Raw genomic sequence first — 20988 nt, 5'->3', positions numbered from 1 at the left:
GGTCCTATATCTTGAACCACTCCGCCAGCCCTGTTCTGTATTTTGTTTTTCCAGATAGGGTCTTGCAAACTATTTGCGTGGGCTGGCCTCAAACGAGATCCTCCTGATCTCTGCCTCCTGAGTAGCTAGGACTACAGGCGTGAGCCACCGTTTTTTCAGTGGGACTGGGGTTTGAACTCAGGACTTCATACTTGGAAAACAGGTACCCTACCACTTGAGCTATGCCACCTCTCTCTTTTTCTTTCTCTTTTCTTTCTTCCTTCCCTGTGTTGTGGATAGAATGTAGTGTCTCACACTTGTAAGTCAAGCAAGCACTGTACTATTAAGCTAAATCCCTCAGCCCCTTAAGTGTTTCCTTCCTCCTTCCTTTTGTATTTTTTTCTTATTTATTTATTAAAAAAAAAAACAAAAAACCCAGGGTCTGGCTGGCTTGGAGCTTGGGATCCTCTTCCTTCAGCCTTATAGGTGTGAACCGTCATGCCCAGCTCAAATGGTTCTGTGAAAGTTTTTGTTTTAAATTATTAATCCCCCAACCCATCCCATTTTGTGCAGTCAACCACTTTTAATTCTTTCAGCACTTTATTCTGCATTTACTGAATAGCATTCTACTGAACTTCATTTAGAGAAACAGAGGCAGGTGTAATTTGCCAATCCATACTTGTTATCGCCGTGTAAATATGTGTACTTCATTCACTGTCTCCCTGTTTAAAAGAAAAAAAATGTGTACTTAGCCAGGTTTTGTACTGGGCCTTTTTTGTGCAAAAAAATTTGTTTTTTTGTTTTGTTTTTGTTTTTGTTTTTTTTTGGTGGTACTAGAGTTTGGACTCAGGGCCTCATGCTTGCTTGGAAGGTGGTCTGCCACTTGAGCCACTCCGCTAGCCCCTTTTTGTGGTGGGTATTTTTGAGATAGAGTCTCTCGAAATATTTGCCCTAGCTGGTTTAAAACTGATCTTGCTGATTTCTGCCTCCTGAGTAGCTGGGATTACAGGCATGAGTCACTGGCACCTGGCAACTTCATGTTTTTCTTGAGGTTAATAATTATCTGATTTTTTTCAGTTGTCTTTCCTTTTTTGTGGGGTGCTTAGGCTGGAACTCAGTACGTTATCCATGCTTGGAAAGCACCCTATCACTGAACTATATTCCCAGTCCTCAGTAACTTACTTAGATTTGATTGTATCTTCCTCTTTACCTTTTAACTCTGTGAAATTCCTTCAGTACAGCTTTTCACACTGTCAGACGCTATCTGTTTTTCCTGGATCCTGCTGGTGTCCTGCCCAGATGTGGACTGCAGCTCTTCCTGCCTTTGTCCTACATTCGAAGTCCTGACTTTTGCTGGGCACTGGTGGCTTACACCTGTAATCCTAGTTACTTGGGAGGCTGATATCAGAAGGATTGTGGGATTTCATCCCAGGTAAATAGTTCACAGACCTCATCTCCAAAATAACCAAAGCAAAATGGACTGGAGGTGTGGCTCAAGCAGTAAAGCATGTGCTTTGTAAGTGTGAAGACCTGAGTTCAAACCCTAGTCCTAACCCCTGCCCCTAAAAAAAAAAGGCCTGTCTTTTTGGTTCCACGTAGTCTCTTTCCTGGATTACGTGCTTGTCTTGGTAGCACATTGCTAGTATTTTCATCCTAAGAAACAGCACATGGGAAGTCAGTGTTTTGCAGTGTTTGCCTCCTGAGTAGCTAGAATTACAGGTGCGAGCCATCAGCACCTGCTAAACCCAGTGTTTTATGTGTTTAAAACATAGTTCTTTTCAAAAGCTATTTGAAGAGGCTCCTGGCAGCTCTAATGTTCCCATACCCCCGTGGACTGCTCAGTGCTGAGGACAGTTGGATTCCCAGCCTCCTGCACAGTACCATTGCTGGCTGAGATTCTTGAAAATCAGACCCAGATTTCAGTAAAAGACTTCTCTGCAGTGTAGAATGTTTGATACAGAAAGTGAGCAAGAGCAGGAAGAAAGCAACTGCTTCCTGGGGGGGCACATAACTGATGAGCACCCCCTGGTACCCTCCCCCCCGAAAAAATAGAGGGAAAAGTAACAAGGGTCAGGGGGTTGTAAATTAGAGGTTGCTTCTATCTTCCTTCATAAGGAAGTAATTCCCTCATGCTAAATGTTTCCCATGGGCCCTTTGTAAGTGGCATTTACTGTGCTCCCTAGGAAAAGCAGAAAGGAGCTTTTGAAGTGCTCTTTTCCTAAACCTGGTAAAATCCAGGTGGTATCATTAAAAGTTTGAAGGTATTGAGCAACACAATGTTACCATTGCTAATTGAGGATATTGTCTCCTCAGCGTGGCATCTGCAGGGATCCCCTTTCCACTAGCTAAGAAAGCGTAGACCTGTACGAGACTCCAGCGTGAGCGTCCTGCTCTGTGCTCCTGGGAGCCCCTAGCCTGGGTGTGTGCTGTGCCATGATCCAAGCTGTCTATGCACCTATCTCAGGCCAGCCTGGGCCTTTCCTCAGCTCTGGGCCTGGGAGAGGAGGGAGCCAGCTGCAAGGCAGCAGGAAGCTCCCATAGACCAGGAAACTGCACAGAAGGGGGAGATCACTGAGTAGCAGAGTGGTGATAGGGCTGGGAAAGGATGATCAGGCTGTGGGAAGAGCAGGTGCAGACGGGTCCACAGGACACAGGCTCCCCAGGACTAGGTGGCCTGCCTGCCCCAGCTGGCCCAAGGCATGCAGGGGCTAAGACCAAAAATGGCCTGTGGGCTATAGAAACTGGACAAGATAGTCCAGTAAGCACCTTAGCAGGTATTGGCATTATGCTGGAAGCTGGCCTGTCCTGGGGACCTTAGCATACAGGATGCAGAGCAGCCAGGAGTCAGCAGAGTGCTGCGTAGCAGTACAGAAACCCTTGGCACTGATAAGAGTCCTGTCCCCTGTGTTGGCATGGTGGATTAAGTTCAGCTATTCCTTGACCCAGCTTCTGTGCAGCCTCTCCTTAAGCTGCTAACCAGTGAATTTCAGAAAATGTCGCTCTCATAGGCCAGCACCATTGGGACGTCATCACTGGTTTCTGTGTCAGAAGCTGTGTGTCCAGGTCATCTAGGAAGGCTTGCATGTGTTGTCTGACTTGTTAATGGAGAGAAGAAGCACAGATGTAGTCCCTGACCTCTTTGATCCTGGGGTGCTGTGGGAGAGCCCAAAAGATGGATGACAGCAACAAAGGGGACAAGAACTGCCATGGGGCCTCACCTGTCCCAGGTGACTAACAGCATGCGCTCATTTGCTTTAGCCAGCACTGTGAGGTCTACAGTGTCACTTCCAACTCGGTGATGAAGCTGGCAGGAGTGTCTGTCTGAAGTCACCTGAGAAGGGCCTCACAGTTGCTCCTCATCCCAAAGGCTCTGACCACCTGCAGTAAGAGTGGGGACTGTGTGAGTGGGGGCATCCTCCACAATGGGATGACTGGCTTTTGTGAAATAGTCTAGCCACTGCTGAAAACTTGCCTGTGATCAGAGGGGGCAGTGAGGGACTGAAGGACAGGCATCAATGGGGTCATGAGGTCAAAACCAAGTCACAGCTGGGTTTGATCCAAGCCTGAAGGAATCAGATATACCTTCCTGCCCCCATCATGGCATCCCCAAGGGACCTGGCCCATAGTGAGGCCACCAGGTACCTGCAGTAGCCACTACAGGGAGGGGCTGGTGAAGGCAGGTGTGGGCCTGGGCCCTCGTAGACAGGAAGGACATATTTGTGTCTCTGGTGGTGGGCTCCAAAAGGCATGCAAGTGTCAGTGGCACGGGTGTCCAGGCATGTCCCCACAGAGACAGCAGGAGAGACAAGAGGTGGGGGAGCTCTGATAAATGGGCAAGGAGTTGGCTGTGGGGTCATGGGAAAAAGTGGCTTAGGGCCAAACCTGCCTGCACTTTGAATCCCAATACCTCCCAAAAGTGGCCTATATCCTTGTTCACGATGCCAGGTCTCGCAGGACATTGGTGACTCACACCTGTAATCCTAGCCACTCAGTAGGCAGAGATCAGGAGGATCACAGTTGGAAGCCAGCCTGGGCAAATAGTTTGTGAGACCCAATCTCGAAAATACCCATCACAAAAAAGGGTTGGTAAAGTGGCTCAAGGTGTAGGCCCTGAGTTCAAGCCACAGTACTGCAAAAAAAAAAAAAAAAAAAAAGCCAGGTCTCTGTAGTAGAAACAGGCTAACCATTTGTCCATCCAATACCTATTTATGTGCTAGGAGCCAGGCTACCTGAGTTCTTATGTGTGGACAATGCTGACAACCATGGACAGAAGGACATGGTGCTGGGTAGGTGGAGTTGTCTTTTGGGGTGGCTGGTTTCTCCAGGAAACCAGCTTTGGGGTAAGGACCCAGGAAACCAGCATTGGGGTAAGGCCCCAAGAAAGTGATCAGGGGGTCCTGGAACAGACAAAAAGACAGGCATAATGTCTGAGGACTGGCCAGAAGTGGTTTCTGGGGCCCTGTGACCCATCACTGGGATGATGAGGCAGGGCCTCAGCCATGTGAGAACTTGGATTTGTGCTCCATGAGGAGGGAGTCACTGGAAGGTTTAGTGGGCCTCTCTAGCTTCTGTGGGGAGATAGGACACAGGCAGACTGCTGGGTCTTGGGTGATCCAGTCCAGAGTGGTGGCACTGAAAATGCAAGAAGAGAGCAGCCCGGGGTAGCTGGCATCACCCTGTCACTGACTGAGCAGTGAGGTTCCAGCATGTGGCAGGCCACAGCTTATTACTCCTTGGAACAATACCATGAAGCAGGTGACCCTGGCTCACAGGCAAGGAGGTGGAGGGACAGGTAGGTCAGTAGTTGGTAGCAGAGGGAACCTCAAGCCCAGGGACAGGTTGGGGAGAGAGAGAATGGGGGTAGGAGGAGGCATGGATAGCAGTGTGTAGTTTCTAGGCCCAGCAGCTGAAGGAGATGGAGCAGGACCATTGAGAGGGCCCTGTTCCTATACTGGGGCCGGCAGGGAGCTGTGATGTGAGCCTCCTAAGGTGACAAGTGGATAGGTGGGTTCCATGCTTGATGTGGGATCTGGGCATCACAGTAAAAAAGTGGCTCAGGCTGGGCACACCAGTGGCTCACACCTGGAATCCTAGCTACTCAGGAGGCAGAGATCAGGAGGATCACAGTTCGAAGCTAGCCCAGGCAAATATTTCAAAAACCCATCACACACAAAAAAAAGGACTGGTGGAGTGCCTCAAGGTGTAGACCCTGCATTCAAAGCTCAGTATCACACACAAACACAGACACACAAGTGGCTCAGCTCCAGGACACCAGTTGAGAGACAAGGAGTATGCCCTGAAGAGTGGCCAGCAGGCTGGAGGGACCAGTATCGAGGAAAGCCATGGTCACCCATGCTGAATGTGGCCAGTGGGCAGGTCAGGGAGGATGGAGAATTGGCAGTTTCCCGAAGGGGAATACAATGGAATGAACACTGGAAAATTTATTGGTGCCATCCTATGCCTGGGCAGAAGGGCTATGCCAGGAGGTAAGGACAGCCAAGGGAGAGCTTGGCTTCAGCTATGGGGGTGGGACAAGTAGTAGTGGAATTTTGGCATCCATAGCCAAGATGACTGAGGAGGTATGAGTCTCCTGTAGAGAAACCAACAAGTCTCCCTGTAGTGCTGGCATGGGTAAGTTGGGAACTTGTCAGTGGCAAGACCATTTCTTGGTGTTGTTTTGGGTGGCTTTTTTTGGTAGGACTGGTGTTTGAACTCAGGGCTTTGCAAGTGCAAAGCAGGAGCACTACTGCTTGAGCCACACCTCCAGTCCATTTTGCTGTGGTTATTTTGGAGATGGGGGGGGTCTCTTGAGCTATTTGCCCAGGCTGGCCTTGAACTGTGATCCTCCCTATTTCAGCCTCCCAAGTAGCTGGGATTCCAGGTATGAGCCACCAGCGACTGGCTTTTTATTATTTTTAAATGTTTTCATTAGTATATGATAGCTATACAGAGCATTTCTTTGTGATAGTTCCATATATGCATGATTACACCCAGGTTTGGCTCATCCCCCCATTACTCTGCTTCTCCTATCCTTCTTACAATGACTTGGACAGGTTTCAGTGTTCCATATTCATACATGCATAGAAAGTACATCAACTGTATTCAACCTCCTTTACCCTCTTCATTTCCCTCCTTCTCCTTCTGTGACCTTCTTATTATAAAAGTAACAAATGTTGACTGTAAAAATATGGGGGACATGATTCAGCTCAAACACTGTTAGCCCATAACATATGGCTGTTAGAATATTCAATATTTACTTATTTTTTTTGCGGTACCGAAATTTTTTTTGCAGGGCCTCACACTTGTTAGATAGGCATTCTACCACTGCAGCCACTCTACCAGCCCCAGAAAATACAATTTTTAAGAAGTCTTTTCGTAATAGAAACAGGAAATTAAAACTACATACACATGACCTTGATGATGTGGTAAACCTATTTGAAAGCAGCATAACATTTGTAGGAGACCCCAAACAAGGCTTGTAGTACCACCCCCCAAAAAAGTTTGATAGTCTCATTACACAACGAAATAGTCTTTTCGCCTTTATGGAAATGCGTACTTTATAATCTTAGTTTTCTCGGCTTAAATGGTAAATCACGTTCTGCTTTTCACTAGATGTCATCATAACTCTATGTATGTCATGCAGTACTCACATACATCGTTGTAGTCATCACCGTTGCTTCCTATTAGGTGCTTACTGTAACCATTTAATGCATAGTGGGTGTAACAATTTTTCTTCTCCTGGGAAAAAGCCCAAGAGTGGGATCATTTGGTGCGCCATGGAATCCTAGCACTAGGGAGGCTAAGACAAGAAGATAAAGCGTTGGAGACCAGTCTCGGCTACATAGTGAAACCCTGTCTGAAAAAAAAAAAAATGACACGGACATGTTTATAGATCTTGATATATGGTTTCAAGTCTTTTCCATAAGAAAGACTGACCAGTTGGCCATTTGTAATATGGGGAAACCAATCTTGCTTCAATTTGCCTGCATTAGGTATTAGTAGTTTATTAACCTTCTACTTGTATTTTATTAACCTTTTATTGATCTGATTGTGGCTCTTTGATAAAAATTTTGACTCATTGTGATCCTGCTTGACCGGCCTCAGGTCAGGCTCCCGGGACTGCGTTCGGGCGCCCCCTGCCGCCCATTGTGACGCCAGCCGCGGGGCCGCGTTTCCCAGCTGCTGCTGTCCAGGTAGAGCCCTGGGGGCATGGCCGCGCCACAGGAGCAGCTGCTGCAGCTTCAGAAGGACAACCGCGATGGCCGCCTGCGGAAGCAGGAGCTGGAGGAGCTGGTGCGTGGGCTCGAGGCCGAGAGCGAGAGCCTCACCGAGCGCCTACAGGAACTGCGCGAGCGCGAGCGCAGGTGCGCGGAGAGCGCCGCTCGGCGGGGCGGGAGCGTGCACGACCAGCCCGTGTCCGCACCTTCTAGGCCACTGGGACTTCGGCGATTCACCCAGGGGACCCGGAAAGGGAGGGCGCAGTCTGGCACTCCGGGGACTTGAGATCTTCCCTTGCCTTGAATAGGGAGTAGCTGGAGGTTGGTCCTTCCTGGAGGTGGCGAGGGCCGCGGGGTCCTGAGCGCCCCGCATCCTGCCGTAACACTGGCGTCAGTTTCCCTATTAGTCTGCAGCGGAAGCGAAGCCAAGCGGCACGGGCGCTACGTGGAGAGGCGCGCGAGGAGGCTCGGGAACGCGCGGAGCGGGCGCGTGGGCTGCTGGAGGCTGCGGAGAGGCACAAGCTGGAGCTGGTGGGGGCGGAGCCCTGGAGGGGCGGGGCCAGGGTGGGGCGGGGCCAGGGCGAGACCTGGTCCAACCTCTCAGCACTCTGTCTGCAGGAGCAGCACAATAAGCAACTGCAAGAGCAGTGGGAGGAGCTGTCAAGTCAGGTACGTGCAGGAGAAGGGATGGCTTCTGTCTCAGCTCCTCTCGGAGGTCCCTGCTGTGGTCCCTGTCCCTGCCAAGTCTAGAGGCTGGGGGCATCTGATCCCCAAGATGCCCCCAGCCTCTAGAAGTCCCGTAAACCCAGCATTCACAAGCCTGGTCCTCAGCTCTTTTACTACGGAGGTGAACAACTTAGTCAGCAGCGCGCGGAGCAGCAACAGGGGACACAGCTCGCCGCCCTGCAGGTACTTCTGTGCAGCCCGGAAGGCGGGGTTAGGGGGGCGTCGTGGGCGGGGCCATGACCTGGGGGAGGAGCGTCGGCCGCGTGTGCAGCCACCAGGCTCTGCCCCTTGCGAGGCGTGCGGGGCTTCCTGACGTTTCTTGGATCCTCGGGAAGAAACAGCTGGAGCTGGCGGAGGCCAAGTACGCAATGCAGGCGGAGGCCTTGAGGCAGGTGCGAGTGGAGCCTGGATCTTGGGGAGAGGGTCGGCTTTAGGTGTGAGTGGAGTTTGGGGACGGGTGTGTCCTCCCGAGTCTCATACGGCTCCTCGTACTCTCAGGGCGCGCAGCGGACTGAGGAGGCCTGGGCCAGCTTCCAGGAGCAGTGCGGAGTCCTGCAGGTGCGGCCCCACGGCCCTGAGAGCCGGGTCACTTGCGAATCCACTGCAGCCTGTCCCCGCCTCTCTCAGAGCTGCGGCGGCCGGCATCCGAGGCCTCTCCCCACCCAAGTCCTCTCTCCCGCCCCGTCCAGGAGCTGCAGGGGAAGGTGATGGAGGCGGCGGCTGCGCTGGACGCTTCTCGGGGTGGCTTGGAAGCGTAAGGGAGTTAGGAGCGTAGGGTGCGGCGGGGCGGCTGTGGGATCTGTCCGCGGCAGATCGCCCATCCTGGTGCCCGCCCCGCAGGTGGGACTCGCAGCCTCGTCGGGTGCAGGACTGCGCGGGCTCGCTCATGGAGGAGGTGGCCAGGGCAGACTGCGTGAGCGCGGGCCGGGGCGGGCGGGCTGCTGCGGGGACCCGCCCCCTCCGGGAGAGACCTGGTTAGCAGCGGCCGCCGTCCCCGGCGCGCAGCTGGATGCAGCTCCCTTTCCCCGCAGGAAAAGCGGTTTTTCCGAGGCTCGGGGAGCATCAGGTGAGCCGGCCGGCGGACGCGCGGGCTCCGATCCCCTTCCCGGTTCTCTCCCTAGCCAGCGCCCATCTGTCCGTCCGTCCGTCGCTCCGCAGGCTGTGGGCGCTGAGCGCGCTGCAGGCGCTGCTGCTGCTCCCGCTCGGCTTCCTGGCACTGCCGCTGCTCTACGTGGTGCTGGCCAAGCCGGACGCCGTGGGCCCCGGACTCCCGCGTCTCAGCTCGGACGCCGCCTTCCGTCGGCTGCGCTACACGCTGTCCCCGCTGCTCGAGCTGCGCGCGCGCGGGCTGCTGCCCGCCTAGAGCGCATCACGCCGGCCGCGGCCGCTTGCACCTCTGTCTCCTGTGTGGTTTTTGGGGCGCCTGGAGGTGGGGGAGGGTATGACCGGCCGTGGGGCTCGTCTGTCCCTCCCGATCCAGCGAGCAGCCTTGCCACCTAGGTCCGAGGGCGCCTGTCCCTCCTCCATGCGGGCGCGCGGCCTCAGGCCTCCGCCGCGGTAAAGCCGCTGATTCCGAAGCTGGTCGGCAAATGTTCTGTAGGCCTGAGCCTCCGAGAGGAGGTGCTGCTCGCTCAGGTTTCTGCTTTTGCCTAGCTGCGTGTGGTCATTCGGGTCCCCGCAGCGCCGTAGTTCCCTCGAGGCGGGGTCCTCCAAGCCGTGCTGTTTCGCGATCTGGGCATCGGAGCACCGCTGTAGTGTGCGCTCAGAGCCTCAGGGCTGCGGGCCAGAGGGCCGGGATTATTCATGAGAAATGTTTTGGTTACTTGGAAATTAACCGTTGAGCTTCATTTAATCTGACACTAATGCTGCTCCTGATTTTTTTTTTTTCCTTGAGATAAGGTCTCAAGAAAATTCAGGCTCGCCTTGAATTCACATCTTCCTGCCTCAGTCTCAGTGGTAGGATTACATGTGTGCTCCGCCACGCCCGCTCTGTAGGCATTCTTCTTTATTTTTTGGTGGTAGTGGTTGTTAAATTTGTTTATGAACTTCTGTATGCCAAATTTAAGAATTGTGTGTTGACTCCTGAAGAATATCTTAGCGGGGCATTGGTGGCTCACACCTGAAAACCCTAGCTACTTGGGAAGCTGGACTCGGAAGGATCAAGGTCAGTCTGAACAAATAGTTCGAGAGACCCACCCCCACTCCAGCTCCAAAATGACCAATGTGAAATGGACTGGCGGTGTGGCTCAAGCGGTAGAGCACTCAAGGGTGAAGCCACGAATTCAAACGCCAATCCCACCAAACAAAAATAAAAATTGGCTGTGAGCCAGGTGCAGTGGCGCCAGCTGCACAGGAGGCTGAGACAGGAAGATCACTTTAGTCCAGCAGTATGAAGGCAATCTAGATAATAATAGCAAGAGTTTTGAGTGTGTGTGTGTGTGTGTGTGTGTGTGTGTGTGTGTGTGTGTGAGGTCTCCTTTTGTTGCCCTGGCTGGCTCAGAACTTCTGGACTCTAGCAAACCTCCTTTCTCAACCTTGGGAGTAGCTAGGACTACAGATGCAGGCCACCCTTTAAATAGGTTTAATGGGAGCAGGAATAGGGAAAAGAAAGACTAACAGGGAGGGCTCATTTGATCAAAGTACAATAGATACATGTATGGAAATAAAAAGTTTCAGTCATTGGGCCCATCAAGATCATTCCAGGGCTGGAGGTGTGGCTCAAGTGGTAGAACAGCTGCCTTGCAAGCTGAAGCCCTGAGCTCAAACCTCAGTTCCCCCCCCCCACAAAAATCATTCGATACGTCAAAGAGCTAAAGTTTGTCCTGTAATATGTTCTGCCATGAGCGTTAGTTCAGAGGTCAGCAAACTCCAAATTGGGCCACCACCTGTTCCTAACATGAAGTTTTATTGGAACACGCAGAATACTTTTCATGGTGTAGGTAAGACCACTGACATTTAAAGTGACAGTTGATACAGACGGGGTTTTATTTGCTTTTTGGGTTTTTTTTTTATTCAGTGCTTGTAGATGCTTCAGAACATGCTGGGAAAGCACTCTACCACTTTAGCCACCCCCCCCACCTTCTGTTTCCTTTCTTTTTTTGTGGTATTGGGGCTTGAACTCATGGCCTCACGCTTGCTAGACAGGCACTGAACCACTTGAGCCTCTCCACAAGACCAAAACATTTTTTTTGAGACTGGATTATGCTGTGTGGCCCAGCTGACCTTGAAATGGAGATCCTTCTGCCTCCTTAGTAATGACACAAATATTGTTCAACTTTTTTTGTTAGTACTAGGGCCTTGGGCCTGCTAGACAGACACTCTATCAATCACTTGAGCCACTCTGCCAGGCCTCAACTTTTATTTTTCACTTATTACAGACTTGCACCATTACGCCTGGCTCTAAAACTTTAGTGGTTATCCTACAGTGTGCAATGTACAACTAATCCAAGTCCAATTTCAGAGTTTTTATTTTAAGCTCTGGCTGCTTTTATTACAAACTGGGACAAGCCTGAGCCAACACACCCAGCTGTTCACTTTTGAAGGATAATTTTTCAGGATGCAGAATTCTAGGTTGATGGATTTTGCTCTCAACAATTTGAATAATTCACACCTTTTTTTTTTTTTTTTTTTTTTTGGTGGGTACTTAGGGCTTTGCTCTTGCAAAGCAGGCGCTTCACTCTTGAGCCACACCTCCAGTTCATTTTGCTCTGGTTAAGTTGGAGATGGGGGGTCTTGAAAACTATTTGCCCAGGCTGGCCTGGCACCTCTAATCCTCCCAATCTCAGCTTTCCAAGTAGCTAGGATTACAGCCATGAGCCACTGAAGCTTGACTGTTTTATTGTTCCCTGCTGGAAACTGAACCCAGGGCCTCCCAAACGCTAATCATATGCTGTACCACTGAGCGACACCTCGGCTCCTTGCAGTTTCTGTTCAGATATTCTCAAGCTCAGTCTTCCCTCAGTGTGTTCAGCCTAGTAACAAGCCCACCAAAGGCTTCATTTCTGTTCTCTCCTCGGATTTCCATTCCTTGGCTTACATTGCTGAATGTGCTCAAATGTTGTGTGATTTATCCATTGGCGCCCTTAGCATGAGTCTGGTAAACTGTTTTCCCTGCCGTATCTGGTCTTCTGCCTGCTGGCCACCACTGCCTTGAGTAGTGCAGCCTAAGGTTTTATCTTTTTTTTTCAGTGTAGCAGAAGTTTTGACATCTAGGTTTATTTTATTTAAAGACAGTCTCACTCACTCTGTAGCCCAGGCTGGCCTGGGGATGCTAGGTAAGTAGTCTAGCCCTGAGTTACACCCCAGCCCGTGCCTGGCTTTATTTCTAGTACCTGCCTCTCCTGGAGTATAGACTAAGGCCCCCTAATAAGCCCTCAAAAGGGATTTGGCTCTTCATCCAGATAGGAACTTGATTGTTCTTGGGATTTTATATTACATTTGGAAAACAAAAAAAAAAAGAAAAAACAATAACTATATTACATTTGTCTGCCTCACCCTGTGGTACTGGGATTTGAACTTGGTCTCACACTTGCTAGGCAGGTGCTGTACCACGTGAGCCACTCCACCAGCCCTTTTGGTGTTGGGTATTTTTATTTATTTACTTATGGTACTGGGGGTTTGAACTCAGGGTCTACATGAGTTTTTCGAGACAGGGTCTCTCAAAGTATTTGCCCGGGCTGGCTTCAAACTGTGATCCTTCTCATCTCTGCTTTCTGAGTAGCTAGGATTACAGGCATGAGCTACTGACACCCAGCATCTTTTTCTCATGGTAATCTCATTTCATTAATCCCTTGTCCTATCCTTCAGGTGACTGGTTTTCTTTTACCTTTATCTGATCTGTTTAACCAATCTTTTTTACCCCCTAGTTGAGTCTTCTGTCTGCTTAAGACAATTAGTGTTCCACAGCACAAGGGAGTAGATGGTTGTTGGGAGCTAGCTGAGCAAAGATTTTTGGAGTGCCAGAGAACAGCACCTGAAAATGAACAAGAGGGAGGTCAGGGTAGAAACAATGGCCTGGGAAAGACTGGAGCAGAGGCAGACACTGGGTGATTTGGGAAAATACAGTGTTATTTTTGGTGAGTTTGAAAGTTAAGCTATAACTGTCATCCTGGTGCCAGAGAGGCACGTCCTCATCCTTTGCAGAGGATGTGGGGTGGGGGTCCAGGTGAACACCGGCCTCCTACCTTCAGGAGCCTGGCTAGGAACTGTCCTTGCTGTGAGCGTACTGTAGATGCACCATCAACCCTGACAGTTAAATTCCAACACAGCACATTTTAGGGTTTTTATTTTATACACATGGATTAAAACTTAAGTTGCATATAATTTTTGGTTTTTTTAATACTTCATGTACCTATGTAACAAACAGGGAATGTGTCCAGTGCAAACAGAGGATTCACACCTGTGCATAGGCAGCACCATCACATGATTGTCACCTCAGGCTCTGTGGCATCACCGGAGCATGGCCACACGTGAGCCTGAGCCGTGCCTAAGGAAGGAGCAGCTGCCAGGCTTGAGGGCTGCAGTCCTTTTTTACTATAAAACAACTCTGTTGGGTGAGATGGCAGGGCCACAGCAGCTCACCCACTTGGACCACAGGGTGGAGCTTCTTGGGGACAGCTGGGGATGTGGTGCTCATGGGCTCCATGATTGTGTAGCAGTTTTCAAGAGGGACTACACAAGGTGGAGGTGCTGGGGTTCAGAAGGCCCTTCCTTAGTAGGGGATGTCATTTTGATAGTACTGGATCATGTCATAGGTCCGGCTCCTGGAAAGACGAGGGAAGAGAATGAGGGGAGGTTGTAAGGAGCTCTCTCCCCATCAATTCACCCTACTTCCCTCCTAGGGAAGTAGACCCCAAATACGGGTCCAGGCCTGGGGGTGTGCAATCCCCTTCTTCACACTGCCAGCCCTCCTCACTCACCTCAGGCCCACCTTACTTTACCTTAGAGAGGCCTGCCTCATTCTGCTTTGCACACCAGTTTCACAGACCCAGAGATGTTGCCGGACAATTTTCCACCTGTGTTTCCCAAACCTGCCCTGAGCTACCTCCCATTTCTCTGCTGTGTTCTCCAGGCCTTGAAGCCCAGCCTGAACCTACTCTACCCTTCTTTCTTGAACTGCCCTTCCTAGGGCAGCAGACCTTGTGGACATTCAGGGTGGGTTCTGTATTCCTCTCAGGCTCTCCTAGCAGCTGGTCACACCCCCAGCCACTTGCAGGGGATGTGGAGTGGCCCTTCATGTGACTTGGGGCTCAGCCTCCCTGCCCACTTCTATAGAAACTCCTAGATTCTTAGAGCTGCTCCCATTCCCACCTCCTATTGGGTTGGATGCCCGAAAGCCACTTGGGAACCTCATCCATGTGAGTCTCTGCTGTAGCACCTGCAGCCAGCCTTCCTCATAGCTCCCCATCTGCACTCCACACCCATTTCCACAACAGCCTAGAGGCCTCCCCACCCTGCCCCTCCTTATCACTGTGCACACAGCACCTGGGGAGGCAGCAGAGTTGGGTAGGTGCAGGGAAAAAAGCTGAGGTTGGATTTCTTAAACCTTCCAGAACTAGCTTCTCCAGCCTGTGTGCCTGAATCTCAAGTCCTGCTTCAGGCAGGCTTGGCTTCCTGCCTTTGATTTCTGCCATGTATTCCCCTTAGCACTCCCCAGACACTCAAAACCAGTACTCGTTGCTCCCTGAAACTCCCGTCAAGGCTCAAGTAAACACTAGTCTTGCAAGAAGGGAGCTGCTGAAGGATCGTAGGGTACTTGTCACCTGACCCAGGCTGAGCCTCTCCTGTGATCAGGGGAGAGGGGCAGGTGGGGCGACTTGCCTATTGCTGAGGAAGCAGCTCTGGATGACCTTCATGATGAAATTTGCAGCCTCTCGCTCAGTCATATTGGGGCTAAACCTGTGCCTGGAGAGAGATAAGTGAGGATTGCCACTGGCTGCCACTGCCCCTCCCAGTGTGAGGTGAGGTGGTCCTGTCTATAGACTGACTTCAGCGTTTGCAGGAATTTGTCTACATGAGGGCCACACCTGGCCTAGTGTGGGCCTTGTTCCCTTCCCAGCATCTCCCGAGCCTGAGCCGTCCTGTGGAGAGGATTAAGCATAGGAAAGCTAAGCCACTGCAGTCCCAGGGCTCAAGGCTGGTGTAGCTTCCTTCAGAAACTAAAGGGCACCTGCGTATGTTTGGGACATCCTGCAAACGTGGTCAGGTGACACAGTTTCACCCAGGAACCCATTCTAAGGACATGACAATCACAATTACATAAAAGGGTCCCATCTCTGGAGGAGTCTTAACCATAGACATCTTTCTCAAGAGTCCACTTGCCCACTGAGGAACCTACTTCAACAACTTGATTGTCTGGCCTCGGAAACAAGGCAGGCCCGTGTCCAACATGAGAGTGACCAGAGAGACGACTGCATCCATATAGGGCCTGTGTAGAGACAGAAGGGGAGGGAAGATAAGGCCAGCCTGAGCAGTGTCTCTACCATAGTCCTATGGCCCAGCTGCACCTTTCCTTCTATGTCCCACGGGATTTGTATCCCCCCCCCAATATACTGCCTGGCTGGGCCTGCTCACACCCCCCAGCTGGATGGCTGAGTGGTCTCACTTTGTCCCTACATGTCAGGCATCCAGCCATGGTTTCAAAGATGCCTTGGTCCTCCTTGTCCTGCAGGACAGGAATAGCAAGTGGACTGAAGTCCAGCTGTGTGGCCTTGGCTAAGTGACTACCAGGTGATACTAGGACAATCTCTAGTGTGCAGCCTATGGGGTGGCAGGTGCTTGGGCTATGGTGAAAGGGCGTATGGGATGCCCAGAAAGGGAAGCCCAAGGCTGAGAGGTGCTCAGCCTGGGAGGCTGCATGATGTAGCTGGAAGCCCAGACTGAAGTTGCTGGTAGAGATGGACAGAAAGATGTGACCGGAAAGCAAGCCAATTTTTTCCTGCTGAAGGGGGCTTGAGAATGCTCCCCTTTGCTGCCTTTGAGAGGCTACCCACCCTGCTGCCCTCCTGTCTTGCCCCAGGACTCACCGCACAGCCAGGTAGCCTCGGACGCACATCTCCATGAACCACTTGAAAGGTGTGGCCTCCATTTTGCCCCCCATGATCATCACCATCTCATCTGTCAGCTTGATGTCTGGTTCCCAGCCAAGGTTGCCACCTGGTGAGCTTTCAAACATGAAGCCAAAGTCTGCAAAACCCCAAAGCCACTGTCACTGGGGCAGGTGTGTGGGGGCAGATAGGACAGAAAAGGACTCAGAGCCCCTAGCAGCCACCGCACCATGAGCAGGCCACATTGTCTAGGGGACAGTGAGGGAGCAGCAAGCACAGGAAGAGGATGGGGAGCAAACAGGTGAGAGCCAGGCTGGAGCAGAATGAGTTCCACCAACTCCAGCTTCTGACCCAGAGCGTGGGCTGCCACGCTCACCCTCCCACAGCTTCCAGGGCCCACCTGGGTCCCCTCCACAGCAGGATGGGCTGGACGGCCCCGGGCAGGCTCGCTTCCCTCTGTCAGATGCCCTTCCCTCCCTTGGGCTGTGCAGGGCAAAGGGACAGAAGGTGGTGCTGTGGCCCAACTGACCGATATGAATGATGTGCCCCTTCTTGTCAAGCATGATGTTGCCATTGTGCCTGTCCTTGATCTGCAGCAGGAACAGCAGGAGGCTGTATGCGGCCATGCTTCGGATGAAGTTGTAGCGTGCCTACACGGAAAGGGCTGTGGGCTTTGGGGCCGGCAGGTGCTGTCCCTGACTCTATGCCCCCACCCTGGAGGCAGAGCCTGGGTCAGTGAGCCAGACCTCATGGCAGCAGGGTGCAGGGGCAGCAGGACCTTCCTGTCACAACCCAGGAGTTCTCCTGGGATGAGCTGGTTTTAGCCCCCAGTGAAGGATTCTGAAGAGCAGAAGGGAGGGAGCAGGTGCTGAGCATCAGGTGGGTAAGTGGGGGCGGGGCGCGAATGCAGACAAATGCTGGGCTGAGGCCCCAGCTACCTGCTGGAAGGCCAGGGTGGCCTCGTCCCCATACTGGCGTGTGAAGTAGTCATACATGCCGAAGTCTGTCTGGCGGCCAAGCTGGTCTCGGGAGGTGCAGTCGGGGATGCACTCAATCACCCCACACTAGGAGGGAAGAAGGAGGGGCGAACCTTGAAGTGGCCAGGTGGGAGGCGTTGACAGGTTCCTTGCCAGGCCCCTGTTTAGGGAACTTACCCCTGGGGCAGTGGCTACCACCCGGTAGGGAAAAACAAAGAGGTCCAGGCCAACCAGCTGGAAGATGTTCTTAAAGAGGTCGATGATCTGCAGGGCCAGCATGTCCTGGGAACCAGGAAGGCATGGGATGCAGTCAGCTAACCTCCTGCAGGCCCTGTTCACACATCTCCCAGTGGCCCTCAAGACTCAAACAGGACAGAAGCTGAGGGTCAGTTACGGAAGGAGCCAGCAACTGAGCAGGGGTCTGGAGGGCTGGGCTGGGCATGAGGACACACTGCCTGCCGGGTGTGTTGAGCAGGGACCTTGTCTCCCTCAGGGCACTTCCCTCTGGGTGGGCACTGGAGGTAGAGTGGGCAGGGGCTGGAAGGAGAGGCCTTTATGTTTGGCAGAAGCCCTAATTCATTCATGGCACCTGAGCCAAATTGAGGGGAAGCAAAGACTCATGTTTTTGCGTGTGTGGTTCATTCCCTTTAGTACACCTGGGGGAAAAAGGCCCCTAGGCCTGTCCTGTTACCTGCCGGCAGTCATCCCCAACTTTGAAGATGGCTGCCTGCCAGCAGATCTTCTGGCCATCTGCCTCCTGCCTGCTGCACTCATCCTCAGAGTCTGAGCGGCACCGCAGACCTGGGGGTGGGACAGAGGCAGTGCCCATTATGGGGCAGTGAGAAGTCTGAGGGGAACTGGAAAGAACTTCAGGGATCTTGGGGATCACTTCTGCAAACCCCATGGGGACAATAAGGGGTTCAGTAAATGTGGGTCAGTGAGTGAAATGACAGGGCAGGAGTTTTTCCCTAAAAACATAGGTTTAATTGGAACTAAACAACAGAGCCCCAGCTGGGTGCCTGTGGCTCATGCCTGTAATCCTAGCTACTTGGGAGGCTGAGATCAGGACAATCTGAGTTTGAGGCCAGCTCAGGCAAATAGTTCACAAGACTCTGTTTCCAAATAACAGAGTAAAATGGACTAGAGGCATGGCTCAAATGGTAGATTGCCTGCTTTGCAAGTGCTGAAGCCCTGAGTTCAAAACCCAGCTTTACCAAAAACAAAAACAAAACCACAAAGCCCCAAACAAAAAACCAAAATAGAGCTCCACTGTTACCCAAAGTAAGGACTCAGGGGCAAGGCCCTGGAAGGCATGTCCCCACGCTGGCCAGTAGCCCCTCTGTGCAGCTGGCCATACATCTTATACTGGGTTGAACTGTGACTGCTCAGAATTCATACACAAAACCTCAAATGGGACCTTATTTGGAAACCAGGTCTTTGCAGATGTAACCAAGTTAAAATGAATCATACTGGATAAGAGGAGGGAAATTCGGATATAGACACCTAGGGCAGTGAAGGTCATGTGAAGACAGGCAGAGGCCCAAGGGATGACTGAAAGCCAAGGAACATGACCCCCAAGGACTGCAGCAACTACCAGAAGCTAAACAGTCAGGAAAGGACCCTGCCCAGAGCCTTCAGAGGGAAGGGCTCTCTCAGGCCTGATGTCAGACTCCTGGCCTCCAGAGCTGGGAGATCACAAGTTTCTAGCTGTTCTCTCTTTTTTGGTGGGACTTGGCGTTGAACTCAGGACACTGCAATTGCTAGACAAGGACGAGATCACACATTTCTGTTGCATAAGTCGCCCAGGCTTCGGGTGTTTGTATGGAGCCCCAAGTACCTAACAGATACCACACAAAGGCCCATGCCGCTCAGACTCAACAAGGGGTCTCCTGGATGTGTCAATTGACTTGGGTCGGCAGACATTCAGGGCAGCACATCAGTCACTGCACATGCTCCCTGCTATCTCCAAAGGGGGGACTGAGCAGGCAGATGCATGGACAGACATCTTTTATGGGAGCTGGTAACAAACAATGTGCCAAAAGAAAATGGCCTTAGCAAGGAAGAGCACTAAGATCCCAAACTAAAGCAGAAATCCTCACTAACCTTCTTTTTCAAGTTCACTCACTCCACATCGTTTCACCTTAAATTTAGCCAAATATGGGGCTTTTGCAGCACTGGAAAGAAAATGTTGCACATGTGAAACAACAAATAAAAAATCCCAAGTAAGGCAGCTGTAGAAGAGCACAGGGCAGGAGCCCACCTCTGCATGGGTGTCCCTGACTTGTAGTCGATGTCCAGCACGATGGCTTCAGGGTTACTGGGCAGGTAGCAGCCTGTGCAGGGGCAAAGGCACACAGGACGTCCACATGTGACCATGGGGAGGTCACAACCAGTTCCCACAGACTTCAAGTGCAGAGTCTGCCCTGAAGTTATTCCTGCCCTGTGGAGGGGTATCTGCTTCTCCCCGTGGCACTGCTGATTTTCTATGGCTGCTGTGGTTCACCTTCCCAACTCTGACCTTCATGGATCTTTCCAGACACTGCACAAGTGAACCATGACCTCCTAGAAGATGCTTTTCCAAAGAACACTCTGGGCCTCAGCTTCACAGACGCCAACCTGCTGCTCCTTGGGCTGGCATGGGAACGATCTCACTCTCCATGTAGGTGCTTCCCATCCTGCCTCTACTCACCCCACCATCCCTCCCAGCACCCTTTCATTCTTGTGCTTGCCCCACAGTCAAAATCTCCCCTTTTTCAGTTAATATGTCCAGTAAGAGGAGAAAAAACCCATTCCTGGGGTGCTGGAGGGCCTAAGTGTATGGCATATCTGGTCAAGCCCCTGCCATGCATTACCTGGAGAGGGTGCCTACTTACCTGGCTGCACCTTCACTTCAGAAAGAGCCGACAGACAAGCCTTCTTTCTCTCATCGCCTTTAGGGTAGGGCCTGAGAAACAAGACAGAAATGGTTTGCTTCCAGGGACAGCTGAAGACGCCGCCTGTCTAAATTCCCTTCTCAGTGAATTCCTGGTCACTTCTGAGGGCCCACCAGGCTCAAGTCACAGCAGGCCCTGCCCTACATTCCTCATGGAGAAGCTCAGTTGGCCCCTGGGGGCTAGCATGGAGCTGTTTTCTGTCTCTGTCACTCGCCCATGTGTGATTTGTGTTTGTTACTGTCTGAGGTACTGGAGGAGAGGTGACTGTGGGGTCCCACAGTTCTGGGCTCAAATGCTATCTCTGTAATATACTCACTGCATCACTTTGGGTGAGCCCCAAGACCTCGGCCATAGCATAATGACAGGTAACTAGAGTTGTGTCTGTCATATGGTGATACCCAGTAAATGTACCTCCTTGCTATGGTTTGCTCTGGAAACCTTCCCCCCTGACCCCCCACACTGCCGCCGCCAAAGGTCCGTGTATTAAAGGCTTGGTCTTTAGCTTGGTGCTATCAGAAGGTGGTAGAACCTTTAAGGGGAAGATTTTAGGCCACTGGAGATATGCTCTTATGGGACTACAATCTCTTCTCTCTCTTTGATTCCTGCTATATGGTGAGCAGTTTCCTCTGCCATGTGCTCATACAGGTCCAAAACTAACAAGGCTAACAGGCCACGAACTGATACCTCCAACAATGTAAGCCCAAATAAACCTTTCCTTTTCTTGGGGGGTGGGGCTTGCTAAGCACATGCTCTACCACCTCCTCTTTTTAAGTTGATTAACTCAGGTGTTAATCAACAAAACTGACAATGACACAAAATTGACTAACACATTCACCTACCTTTTATCTTTGTGGGCTAGAAGCTGCCAGCACTGCTGTTCTACTCAGTACCCAGCCTAGAGGAGACCACTGGAGACATGGGCAGGCCTCACAATGACATGGTAAAAGAAGCCTGTACACTGGAGACTGTGTAGAGAGCAAGCTAGGAAGAGCTGGTCTTGGTGTTCCCCTGCCTGTCCCACCCTGGCCATGTGACCGACATCCACTATTCCTGGGCCAGTCCCATGTGAATGGGCAATGCCCCCAATGGCCAAGCATGGTGTGAGAATCAC

General features: G+C 51.7%; 3 protein-coding genes across 3 annotated transcripts in view; 2 read left to right on the top strand and 1 right to left on the bottom strand.

Moving 5' to 3' along the window:
* Positions 1–1017, top strand: part of Hic2 (HIC ZBTB transcriptional repressor 2) — a 35178-nt gene extending 34161 nt beyond the window's left edge. Inside the window, exon 5 of the transcript XR_012443586.1 lies at positions 55–1017. The gene's annotated coding sequence lies outside the window, so the exon portion shown is untranslated. The remainder of the gene's footprint in view (positions 1–54) is intronic.
* A 3116-nt stretch (positions 1018–4133) lies between these two features.
* Tmem191c (transmembrane protein 191C) lies at positions 4134–13098 on the top strand. Its single transcript, XM_020160750.2, has 10 exons — positions 4134–7343; positions 7604–7727; positions 7815–7865; positions 8028–8105; positions 8258–8314; positions 8421–8480; positions 8612–8676; positions 8763–8835; positions 8954–8988; positions 9081–13098. The coding sequence occupies exons 1-10, from the start codon at positions 7189–7191 to the stop codon at positions 9283–9285; spliced, it is 903 nt and encodes a 300-aa protein (XP_020016339.1). The 5' UTR covers positions 4134–7188; the 3' UTR covers positions 9286–13098.
* Positions 13099–13189: 91 nt separating this feature from the next.
* The window catches only part of Pi4ka (phosphatidylinositol 4-kinase alpha), a 121194-nt gene continuing 113395 nt past the window's right edge, over positions 13190–20988 (bottom strand). The window contains exons 45-55 of the mRNA XM_020160744.2: positions 19818–19888; positions 19205–19277; positions 19048–19118; positions 17636–17745; positions 17122–17226; positions 16906–17031; positions 16497–16617; positions 15947–16106; positions 15259–15348; positions 14742–14825; positions 13190–13684 (exon numbers count right to left, since the gene is read on the bottom strand). Coding sequence (XP_020016333.2) covers positions 13633–13684; positions 14742–14825; positions 15259–15348; positions 15947–16106; positions 16497–16617; positions 16906–17031; positions 17122–17226; positions 17636–17745; positions 19048–19118; positions 19205–19277; positions 19818–19888 — 1063 coding nt within the window. The 3' untranslated portion in view covers positions 13190–13632. The remainder of the gene's footprint in view (positions 13685–14741; positions 14826–15258; positions 15349–15946; positions 16107–16496; positions 16618–16905; positions 17032–17121; positions 17227–17635; positions 17746–19047; positions 19119–19204; positions 19278–19817; positions 19889–20988) is intronic.

The sequence above is a fragment of the Castor canadensis genome, chromosome 18 (assembly GCF_047511655.1).
Source record: "Castor canadensis chromosome 18, mCasCan1.hap1v2, whole genome shotgun sequence".
Classification (NCBI taxonomy): Eukaryota; Metazoa; Chordata; class Mammalia; order Rodentia; family Castoridae; genus Castor; species Castor canadensis.
This window is presented reverse-complemented; position numbering and strand designations above follow the sequence as displayed.